At 45.9% G+C, this 12122-nt stretch overlaps 1 protein-coding gene across 21 annotated transcripts in view; it reads right to left on the reverse strand.

Moving 5' to 3' along the window:
• The window catches only part of Bmal1 (basic helix-loop-helix ARNT like 1), a 96490-nt gene that overhangs the window by 12301 nt on the left and 72067 nt on the right, over positions 1-12122 (reverse strand). For 16 of the 21 annotated variants that reach the window (XM_087211623.1, XM_087211619.1, XM_021263823.2 and 13 more), the window contains 6 exons: positions 11613-11692; positions 8808-8900; positions 7562-7679; positions 4291-4440; positions 1875-2121; positions 332-438 (listed from right to left, as the gene is read on the reverse strand). In XM_087211623.1, the coding sequence (XP_087067749.1) occupies positions 332-438; positions 1875-2121; positions 4291-4440; positions 7562-7679; positions 8808-8900; positions 11613-11692 (795 nt within the window). The remainder of the gene's footprint in view (positions 1-331; positions 439-1874; positions 2122-4290; positions 4441-7561; positions 7680-8807; positions 8901-11612; positions 11693-12122) is intronic. The other 5 variants (XM_087211620.1, XM_004851449.3, XM_021263825.2 and 2 more) reach the window with 1 other exon arrangement.

Below are 12122 nucleotides of genomic sequence, written 5' to 3' on the forward strand. Positions count from 1 at the left end.
GGTCACATGCGTGTATGGAAAAGCGCATCGGGTCAGAATGAGCCATACTAAGTCTCCACAGGGTGTGGGGAGACCCTCTGAAGAAGATGCCTCCCAGTAATGCCATGCCTATGTAGAGGAAACTGCTGTACAGTCAGGCTGGGGCACCTGCAAGGGGACAGCAGCATCCTGGGCCGTCAGCCTCCTTTCCTTACAGACGTTTAGGCCTGAAGAGGCCTGGGCTGGCTGGCTGCCACACCGCAGGGGGCAGATCTCGCTGGAAGGCCACATGGACTCATCTAGAAGCAGGGTGATATTTGAAGCTTCAGACCTTCCAGATAGCCTGGCTTACCTTGCCTGTGACATTCTGCAAGATGTCCTATGTCATCTTGATGAAAATATTCATAACATGATGTGCCTAGAAGTTCTTGTGGTAAATATGCCAAAATAGCTGTTGCCCTAAAAGAGAATAAGAGAACTTTTAAAGAAGAGAAAGCCATTCAGACAATTAACAGCAACTTTGCAGATGAGGAATCTGCTACAGCCTATATGAGCAAGGTCAAAGCTGAAGGCAAAAGGCCAGATGGGTTTTCAGACAGCTTACTATGTGGGTCTATTTTTCTGGGCTTTCTGAATTTAATCAAGGCTATGAAAACAGAAAAACAAGCTTTTCAAAGGGACTATCATCATAAATCAGTTTTAGGAGGTTTTAAAATGGCAACTGTATATTAGGTAGAAACGTGGTAGAAATGTAAACCCCAGTGCAAAGCCTCTCCTTTCCACTGCCTACTTTCACCAGGAAACCAAGCTTTAGCATCTGGAGCCATGTGGCCTTCAGAAGTGGCTTTCTCTTTTTTTCTAGTACTTTCTGGCTATCTCTACTAGCCAGAAAAATCATTAACCTATGAATATTCATAAAAAAGGTAGCAAGCAACAGTAAATTTGGGACATTGAGTTCTTAGCCCTGGTTACCAATTACTATGAATCCAGCAGGAGGCCTGTCCCCAGGCTGGGCCTCAGGTCTTTCTTCATCTGTGAAATGAAGAGGCTGGACTAGATCAGAGTTATCCAACAGAACTTTCTGTAGTGACAGAAATGTTCTATGTGCCATTAGCCAGATGTAGCCATCTGGTGCTTAAAATGTGGCTTCTGCCCCTAAAGAACTGAAATTTTTATTTTAACTGATCAAATTCAAATTTAAATAGCCATACGAGGCTACCATAGCCAATGACTACTGTCATGGACACCTCCAGACTAAATAATTGTCCCCGAGGCTTATATGCCAATCAAGGTAGCATTTCACAGATTTAAGATAGTATGTCTGCTCTATCCTTTCAGCCATGGACATCAAACCACCCCAATTAGCAATCTTTTTTTTTTTTTTTTCCAGCATTGGGGATTGAACCAGGGCCTTCATATTGAGCTATATCTCCAGCCCTTTAAAAAAAAAAATGTTTTTTAAAATTTTGAGACAGGGCCTTACTATGTCACTAAGTTGCTCAGGCTGGGCTTGACCTTATGATTTCTTTTTTTTTCTTTTGGTACCGGGGATCGAACTCGGGTCCTTGTGCTTGCAAAGCAGGCGGCGAAACCACTGAGCTAAATCCCTGGCCCCTTGACCTTACGATTCTAATGCCTCAGCCTCAGGCTACTGGGATTACAGGCACGTGCCATCAGCCTGGTTTTAACTCTCTTTATATACTAAAGAACAACGCAGAAAAAAACCCTCTGTATTTATGAGAATACCTAACGAGTCTCATCTTTAGCAGAGGTACTCATCCTTCCCTCTCTTCCTTTATTCTTAGAAAAGCCAGCTGACAGCCCAGTCTTCTCTGCTTTTCAACTCAGCGCTAAAATCTACTGTCACTGCACAGGGGAAACATGCAGAGTCTTACCTCTGGTCTACAAAAACAAACTTCCCATCTATTGCGTGCCGAGAAACATATTCCATAGCTTTCACCCTGATTTCCCCGTTCACTGGTTGTGGAACCACGTGAGAATGCAGCCGTCCAATGGCAACAAGGCAGCTGAGGTTACACCCCTCATTGTCTGGTTCATTGTCTTCATCCAGCCCCATCTTTGTGGGGGGCCAGCTTTTCAAATAGCCTGTGCTGTGGATTGTGCAGAAGCTTTTTCGATCTGCTAGAAAGCAAAGTCCATAGTTAGTGTCAGTGCTGGGCCAGCCGATGGTGGGATAGAATATAGGTAGTGAGTCAAAAAATTTCAAAAACCAAGATTTCATCTCTAGAGGTGAGCGTCTGGTGAATGGGCCAGACAGAAATAGACAACGCTCATCCAGTGTCACATATCCTTAGCAGAGCCAGGTACACCAAGGACACTGCTCACACCAAGGAAGAAATCCACCTGGGGAGAAGCCCCCAGAAAATCAAACATAGGAGACTAACCAAGAAGGCTTGAGCAGTGGCTCAGGGACAGTATGTAAAGGTAGTGGATGTACAAGGGCACAGGGGCATGTCCGCTACAAGAAACAGCAAAGAGCTCTTGGAGCTGGAGTGAAAAGGAAGGTTCTGAGGGGGCAGAGTTGGAAAGGCAGGTTGAGGTCAGATTATAAGGGCCGTGGGTTATTTGTGTTTCCCTCACACACACACCAGATAGGAAGTGGAGAGCATCCAAAAGCGGTCAAGTGGGAAACAGTAAACTCGAATCATGCAGCAGAGTGGGGAGAGTTGGTGAACTGGAGAGAGTAGGAACTAGAAGTAAGAAGGCTGGTTCATGAGCCAGTGGTAACAACAGAGCAAGAGACAATGAAAACCGAATGATGGCAGAGAGGGGCAGTGGGTGAGGAAGCAGGAAAAATGTCTGAGCAATGTTAAGAATTAGTATAAATACCATGCACGAAGGAGAGAAAGACAATAAGGATGGCCCCAACTTTCCTGGACTGGATAGTTTCTGTTGTCATTCACTGATTCAAGGAAGAGAGACAGGGAGGGGAAAGATTTCAATTCGGGGCAGGTGTAGTATGGAGCATCTGTGGACTTCAATACCCAACAAACTGTACGGAGTGTTCACCAGGCTATCGGAATACAGCGGGAAACAAATCAGACATGCCTGGGTGGAGATCACAGGAAGTCAAGAAGGCAGACTGAAAACAAATGATCACACAAATAACTCCAGAATGACACTATGAGAAACCCTGGAAGGAGAGCCTTCAGGGTGCCACAGGAGGACACAAGGGAGTCTGAGGCTGGAGCAAGAAAGGAGGGGGAAGAAACTGCCATCAGAGGTGATGGCGGTGTCACTGTGAAAGGGAGTCTCATGACTTGGATATAATGAGTAGTGACAGGCACAGGACCGTGTGGTCATGTTAAGTATTCCGAACTTTTCTTCAAGAGAAATGGGGAACAAAGGTTGTAAATGGGATGGATAAAAAGATCTGCCTTAAAATAGATCATTTTGGTAGCTGTGTGGAGGGGTGGAAAGCCACATGGTGCCAACTTTGCCAGAGCTATGCAGAGCTGAGGGTAGCCTGGATCCGAGTGACAGTGGTGAGTTTGGAGACAACGTCCCCAGATGGGACTGGCTGCTGCGACAGGACCTAGTAACTAGTGAGGGGTGAATGGTGAGGGAGCTAAGGGTGCCTCAGGGGCCTTCAGCTGGGGTGAACAGCTGGCTGCATGGTCGTACCACTGACACTATGGAGGAGTCCGGCGGCCACACTGGCATGTAGCATGTGAGATCCCCTTAAGATATAGCCAAGCAGGGAGAGTTGCTAGGTAGTATACATCTAGGGTTCAAAAGAGGCCTTGGCTAGAAATGTAACCTTGGAAATTATTGGCATATAAATGGCATTTAAAGCTATAGGAGTGGGTGACATTGCCTATGGATCAGTGTAATTAAAAGAGAGAGACCCCAGGCAGAGGGGAAGAGCCACTAAAGGCACCAGAGAAAGGCTGGAATGGCAAAGGACAGGGGAGATGAGAAGAACGAGGTTTTGTGGAATGCTAGGGATGAGAACACTGCAAGGAGGACTGGTGGGAAATGTCCATTACGTCTGGCAGCATGAAGGTCACTGGCAAAGCTGGTGAGTGATTGTGGTGGGTGATCAGGAGGTAGTCAGAATTGGGGCTGACGGTAATCTTTCCCAACCACATAAGATAAACAGAATTTAAACAGAGGGAGCCTATCCACAAACCTCCATCACCATGAGAACATGCGAGGGCTAGCATTAGGGGGGTAGCAGGGCCCTAACTGCAGCCCTGCGACCTGCGCTCTGGCCAGCTAGGAACCGCTGACTGCTCTCTGCTGAGACCTCCCCTGCAGAAAGGATTTTAAAGAACTGTGAAAGTGTACCTTTTTTCTTTGAGCAGGTGGAGGGGAAGTCCTTGTCTTCCACCTTTACTGAAGGCCTGTTACACTTCATCCTACAGAAGAAAGAACGTCGTGCTCCAGAACATAATCGAGACGGCCCAGGGGTTATATCTGTTTTAACTGGAAGTCCAGCTGCAAATCAACACACAAAATGTGATGACTGAGAGCAGTGTTGTCTGGCAGGAGGGGGGAGTGTGACCTTGAACAAAGTCTTTTTCTTCACCGTCTCACTGTTTTATAACCATGATGTCGAGCATAACATTTCTCTCCAGCTTAGATCTCAAAAGATACACTAAGGATCGATGTGCTGTTGGTTGGGAAATGTTTATAGATCATGTAGAAAGTGCCGCTGCAAAAATGGCTTGGGTGCTGTGGGGAATAAGAAGAAATATAGCACAGCATTCTTGTCCAACAGAAGCTTGTGAATGAGAAAGGGAAAAGGAAGCACATGGAGAAAAGATTAATATAACAGGGTGATGTGTCATTAGTGCCAGATAAATGGCAAAGACAACCTGTGCTTCCCAGGGGAAGAACTTGGGCTGGTACTTGAAGGATGGGTAAGATGTGGATACTGGAACAAGAGGAAGTGAGATTGTTTTGTTTCGTTTTGTTGGGGTTTTTTGGTACTGGGGATCAAACTCGGGTCCTTGCGCTTGTGAGGCAAGTGGCGGAACCACTGAGCTAAATCCCCCGATTGTTTTAAATTCTCAACCTGGCTGTAGGCCAGAGTCCCTTGTGTACTTTATCAACTCACAGATTCTTGGACCCCATTCTACACCAGTGTTAACCCATCCATCACTGTTAGCTGCATACAGCTAGTGAGCACTTGAATGTGGCTTTTCTGAATTGAGATGTGCTGTAAGTATGAAATACACAGAGGATTTCAAAGACAGTACCAAAAAATGTAAAATAACTTACTAATATTTTATAATTACTACATGTCAACATAATATTCAGGACTTACTGGGTTAGATAAAATACAGGCATTCCTCATTTAATGACCAAGTTACATCCTGCAACTTGGTTGTTTGCTAAATGAGGAACTGTACATTACATGTACAACTGCACGTACATTACAATATTCAGAACAAAGAATTGGCCAAAGGAAACTCCAAATTGATGACTTTGTTTTTATTTGCATTATTCTTATAATACTGTGATGTATAACATAAAACTACAGTACTGTACTATACAGTACAATTGACAAAAATTACAGAACTGTATAAATGAGGTGTACTGTTCAAAAACTGGACACTGAGGCTCTAAAAACAAGATGTACAAAGCTGTACAAAAAAAAGACATCATAAATCTAAAGACTGGGTCCTAAGTCTGAATAGTCATTAAGCAGGTAGGAGGTGGTTCAACGAGCAATTCTGTGTAACATTAAAATTATTTTTACTTTTTAAAATGTGGCTAGCAGAAAATGTAAAATCACACATGGCTCGTGTTTGTGGTTTGCATTTTGTTTCCACTGGGTGGGGCTGTTCCAGCCCAGCTGAATGTACTCTCAGAGGGCAGCAGGGCTATGCTGGAAACTCCCTGGGGGGGTTGATGTGCATGGCTCCTGACAGTACCAAGCTGGGGGCTTCAGATCACATGGGCTGGGAGGAGCACCCCACAGTGATCGAAGGAGCAGGGCTCCCTCAGGCTTTCTCTCCTGGGACCTGCCTCCCACACCACCCCTCTACAAGCCTCCGCACAACACCAGTCCCAGCCTGCCTGGCCCACACAGCTCAGAGCCCTCCCAGTGTCCCGCTCCCTGCACGCTGTGCTCCAGCAGCACCAAGCAGATCTCTAGGCTCTGCACATCTGAACCCGTCCACAGATCATTTCCTCTGTTCTTTTCCTCCCTTCCTCACCTGGCAAACATTAATCCACCTTTTCAAACCCACCTCGACTGTCATCTACTTGGTGATGCCTGTCCTTGCACCCACACGAGAATGAATCATCCCCTTCTCCGTGCTGCTGCTATTTCTCTGGCTGTGCCTATGGTACTGGGTCCTGTCCCTGATCGCATGGTTAGGGCCTCAAAGGCAAATGCCAAACACACAACTTCATTCATCTTTTTCTCCATAGGCCTATATAGTACCTATAGTACCAGGGCCTATATTTTACTTATAGGGAAAAAATAAGTGCCTTAATGAAAAGGATATTTTATTTTTAAATTTATTTACTTTTGAGACAGGGTCTCATTATATAGCTCAGGTTGGCCTTGAACTCACTATGTAGCCCACGCTAGCCTCAAACTCACAGTGATCCTCCTGCCTCAGTCTGGTGAGTGCTGGGATTATAGGCATGCGCCATCACACCTTACTTCAAAAGGACATTTTAAAAGAGATGTTCTGATGGCATTTCCCTCAAGGATTGAAATGAAATGTTTGGAAGCAGGAAACTAGTTAGGCCGTGGCCACACTGGGCTTAGGTAAATACAAGACTGATATACTTGCTATGGGCAGGGAATTATCTTGCATTGTTTATGTAGTATATTAACATTTAATTCTTAAAACAACTCAGTAAAATAGGTACTATTTTGCAGATAAGGAAATTGAGGCACAGAGAGGTTAAATAACTTGTTGAAAGCCACACAGCTAGTGGGTGGTCGAGCCAGGGTGTGTGCCTGGCAGTCAGCCTTCAGAGTCTGTGCTCTCAACTGCGGAAGTACACAGAGTGCCCTATGGGGCCCTGCACGGGACACACAGGACGGGGTGCAGGGCCAGGAAGCCAGGGGCCCATGTGAATGGTGGTTCCAGGGCTGCAGGAAGGAAGCCAGGAGCAGAGCCAATCTAGTCAGAACCAGTTGGTCAAAGAAACAGCACATTTCCAGCTTAAGTTTTCTTACTGCTCTCTTCTGAGACTGCACGTGTGCAGCTCTGATCGACAGAGGCATGTGTTCTGAGAGGGCCAATCAACTGGGGTGTGAGCCCCAGGAACTTGGGAGCATACAAGTGGGAACTTCTAGAGTCTGAAAAAAAAAGTAACTACAAATCAGAAAGAATCAAGTCGAAGGAGCTCTACTTCCAGTGCTTTTAGACACTGAACTCTTTTCTTCTTTATGTGAAACCAACAAAAGCCCTGAAGAATAGGAATCATTCTATTTAGCGACAGATAGCATTTGTGACCAAGAGAAAGGGCAGTGAGGTGAGCAGGGAGAGGCTGAGACCATCACACACAGCCCTGCCTGTGCTGTGGGCGCTGGGCGGGGTGGCCCAGCAGGCTGCCAAGTGACACCGTTCTTCTCCTGCCCCGTACTCACTTTTTGCATCTATGAGCCGCTCCCGGGGTGCGGTGTCGGAGGAGGAGAGCTGCTCCTTGACTTTGGCGATATCTTTAGGATGCAGGTAATCAAACAAACTCTGACCAATCAGATCATTCTGTGGGGATGAGATGTTTAAAATGACAAGTCAACCTCACACGAATGACGCAACAAGTGCTCAGTCTGTACATCCTTTGCCTTGATGTTATTTATTTACTGCTGTACCAGGGATGGAACCCAGGGCTGCCTACAACCTCGGCAAGCAACGTACCACTGAGCACCCCCATCCCCTACTTTGTATTTTTAAGCATAAAAATCTCTAATGTTTCATATATGATCCTGTTCACGTGTCCAGCCCTTTGCTTATAAGATGCAATAAAGGAGGCATCAGGAGGGTGATTTTGATAACGGATGAGGAGAAAGTTTCAATTATATACAGTTCACCCTCTAAAGCAAGAAACTTCTGATGATACATATTTTTTTTAACTTCTTTCTGATGCCCACAAGTTCCCCACAAGGCCCAGGAGGGAGAGAAACTGACTCGAGCTCTGCTATTAAGCCTGGCCTTTCTTTGAGTCCTGTCACTGTGTGCTTCAGCTGCCTCATCTGTTCACAGAGATCATAAAACTTCTGAGACTGAAAAAAGTAAAATATTTCAGAAAGAAAAAAAATTGTATTAATACTCACTTATATAAATGCCATTTTGACTCAACTCTGCTTACCAAACTTCCATGCAAATACCCATGTGCGAATGAATGAATAAAAAATTCTGGGGACATAGTAGGCAAAAAGCTTGGTTCTAGAAGCTTTCATATGTTACTCTTACTGGACCCCCAATCAGTCATGTAAGGAGTGGACCAGGACCGAGCATGAGGAAAGGAAGCCGAGGGTCGGCAGTCTCACACCACTGCAAACACAGTATGGTCTGGGTTTCCCCGAGACTTACTCTCTGCTCTCCCTTCTCTCTCGTCAGGTACCTTCACTCCCCGTCCCAAGCCCCAGCGGTAGAATATTTATTTTGCAGTAGTAAGAAAGCTACACAGTTGTTGATCAGATCAGAGTCAGACTTTCCAGTGCGGGAAATACAGAGCATAGGAAAGACTCTCCTAAGTTTACATTCATTTCTCTGTTAATAAGCTAAGAATTTTCCGGAAGGAGAATTTCACATGTGACAAATATGCTTGAGTATTCTGAAGTGCTGTGAGGCTGCTCACACCCAGCAGGAGCACGAACAGCAGAACAGTACCTGGCTGTAGTTGAGGATCTTGAAGACAGACTCTGAGACAAAGAGTATCTTCCCTCGGTCACATCCTACGACAAACAAAAATCCATCTGCTGCCTAATCGGGAGAGATGGATAATCAATTTATCACACTGTAGGACACAGGATTTGTGCTCACTCTGACAGTAAATCAAGGATTTGTTTGCAAAGTTTCCAAAGCATGGGAATGCTCACTGATAACTTCACTAGTACCCTAAGACCAGATGCTTTATGAGAATAATAAGACTCTTTCTGAAGGGATACACATATCTGTATATCATCTAATGGTTTAGGGAAAAGTCCAGGAAAGTAAGTTCTGCAAAACGAAACCCACTGGTCTGTATAATGTGCGCTAATAAAAAAATTAAGTTTTGTTTCAAAACAAAATTCAGCTTAAAATGTGTCTTTTGATTTCATGAAGGCCCCGAGAACCCACATTTCGTTCTCTAATTATAGCAGTTCTACGGAGAACCACAGAGTCTGAGATCGGCAGGACCTTTGCAGATGAGAATCCCCTCTGCAACATCTCAGCCAACATCTGCCCTCCACTCAAATACCTTCCCCTACAGGTGAACTGTGGTTTCAACCTCTGGAGTGGCGTTTCTGTTTTCATTTCTATGCTGAAGCTCTGGGTGGGGCTGGACCACCGGCATGGTTTTAACCCCATCCCAACACGATTCACATGTAACAGGGTTGGGAAATACTGCTCTCAAATATCCCTCCTTCCAGCTATCTGCATTCTAGGTAAGATAAGAAAAGAAAAAGCTTCCCATCAGATTCTTCTTACCCATTCTTTTGCTTAAATAAAGGTAAAAATCTAAAATGCCAACAGAGACATTTGGAAAAGAAACTGAAGTAGGCAGATACAAAGTTACAGCGCCCAAGAGCTGAGGCTGTTCTGTCCATGTACACATGAAATCCCACAGTGGATGGCCGCTCAGCTCTGCCTTCCTCTGACAGGGAGGATGTCTCCCAACTGTCTCACAGTTGCTCTACTGACTCTGCTTCCCTGGTTCTAACACACGGAGTGGCCATTGCTTCCACTTGTTTGCTGGAAAAATCTAGAGAATCTGTTTTCCACCAAAGGACCTTTGGGATGTAGTTGAATTCAAAGAACCAGAAAAGGAATTCATGCCCTGAATGGTGGAGGAATAACGTGTGCACCTCTGCTGGGACAGCAGTGAGGGAGAAGGGAACAGAATCACTGCTGCCCTGAGAACCTGGCAGACCACCTTGTCAGGACCTGGGGTGGGAGGTCCTTGCCTAAGTCAGGTCCCTCAGCTGGCCCAGGGGCAAGGATGACAGTGAGGAGGAAGTAACTTTCCAAGCACCATCTGCTAGAAGCCTCATTCTGTCAAAAACCAGGGTATTAATAACTTCCTCGTTTGCCTTGCAGACAGTGTCATGCATCACAAGAGAAGCGTCCCGGGCTTTTCTCTGATGTGGCTGGCTCAAAAGGTGCTACCGTGACATCCCAGTGGGAATGCTGCACAGAGTCAGGCCTGAACTGACAGAGCAAAGCGGGGTACAACACATCCAGGGACAGCCAGGGGCTGGCAGGCCTCGCATGATGGTCAGAGCAAGGAGGCTCTGACTGCCCCACTGGGCTCAGGAAATCGAGCCACCAGGCGAAGGAGTGGGTGTGGGGAACCAGCTGAGGAGCAGAGGCTGTGAGAACACTGTGAGCACCTGGGGCCACAGCAACGCCAAGGCCAGGCTCCCTCCTGGGGCAGAGGGTCCTGGGGAGTAAGCGACACAAAAGCCCTGGTGGGGGAGGTCTACTTTTCTTTAGTTTACTTTGAGACAGGGTCTTGCTAAATTGCCCACACTGGTCTCAAACCGGATCTTCCTGCCTCAGCCCTCCCTCCCCACACTAGCTGGGATTACAGGTGTGCACACCACTCCCAGCTACAAAACTATTTACCCATCAGGTCTGTGTTCCTTGATGTCTCACAGAACATGGAGAGAGAGTACTGGAGCAAGCTCACAGGCCAGACTTACAGAGCGCCTGAGGCCAGGGTGAGCTGGAAAGGAGAGTGAGGATGCCAAGATCCAGCTGGACCACCCCGCTTTCCTTTTTTCTGCAGACTTCTGCAGGAAGACAGAGACTGAGATGCCACAGGGGCGGTCTGGAAGGAGGGGCCAGGCACCCTTCCTTTTAAATACATTTCTCTATTTTTCATTTTACAGTGTATAAGAGGACAGATTTCTGAAGTCAGTTTCTTTCCCGTCAGTTTCCAAGTTAATCCCATTCTCTCCAGCAGCACTGCTCGAGCCTTGTGCAGATCTAATCCTGCATGGGAGCCAAGTTCACAGTGCCACCTGGACTATCTCTCTGCAGAGGCTTAGCAAGACAGACAGAGTACCAGAGTCAGGCAGGCGAAAGCACACACCCTTCCATTTATTTCCCTCTGGCAGCTTTATTGTTTTGATGGATTCTGGTGTAAGGATTTAGGTGGATTTTTCTGTGTTGGTGGCTAAGTAAGGAGAACAGTTCTTAATTACTGTCAGTTCTAGTCCCTTTCTAAAATGTTCGTGCAGGAATGTGATTCTTAACTCTCTCCTATTTCTAACAAAATCCTGCCTCTTTGGACTTAAAATCATAGTAGCATAGGCCTTTCATGTTTGCCTAAGCAGGGTTATAAGAAAGGTACAGGTGGAGACCAAGAAAGGAAGTGGGCCTAAAGAAGAGAGCAGGTGTTACAACACCAAATCCCCACGTGCTGGTACCTACTCTGAAATTTATTGAAAAACCAATGTTGTGTAAAATAATCTCATAATTGCAACTTACCCTGAGAATGAGGTGTTTCAATTCATCGTCTGATAGAAAAGTTGGCTTGTAGTTTGCTTCTGTGTACGGGTTAGTGGCACCTTAGAGGGGAAAAAAGAGAAAGAGTTGGTACAGTTCCATTCAGACAACATCTCATCCTACTTCACTGCCTCAAACCTGGAGGGGGCCAAGACCTAGCACGTAGGATTTATACTTCATCTTTTTTCCCGTCAGTGAGACTGGGCTAGAGCTGACTTTTGGACAGAACCCTGTCAAGCCAAAGAGAATTCCACTGGAAAGAAAACACTTCTGCCCACAGGAGACTTAACAAGCTTGCTTTTCTTATTATTGGGAAACAAAGGGATGATAGAAGGAAGTTAAAAATCTGCTTTTCAGAAAGAAGGCAGCTCTAGAAGCAAATGGAAGTTGCTCCTGGGACACTTCTTGCCTTCCAAGGTCAATATTAAATGCACAGTCCATCAAATCTCTACTCTTGGGAAATCATCCAATCACCAGGCCCCAAGTAAACAC

Source organism: Heterocephalus glaber, unplaced genomic scaffold (assembly GCF_053883595.1).
Source record: "Heterocephalus glaber isolate CG9 unplaced genomic scaffold, H.glaber_assembly_v1.0 deba00001428, whole genome shotgun sequence".
Classification (NCBI taxonomy): domain Eukaryota; kingdom Metazoa; phylum Chordata; class Mammalia; order Rodentia; family Bathyergidae; genus Heterocephalus; species Heterocephalus glaber.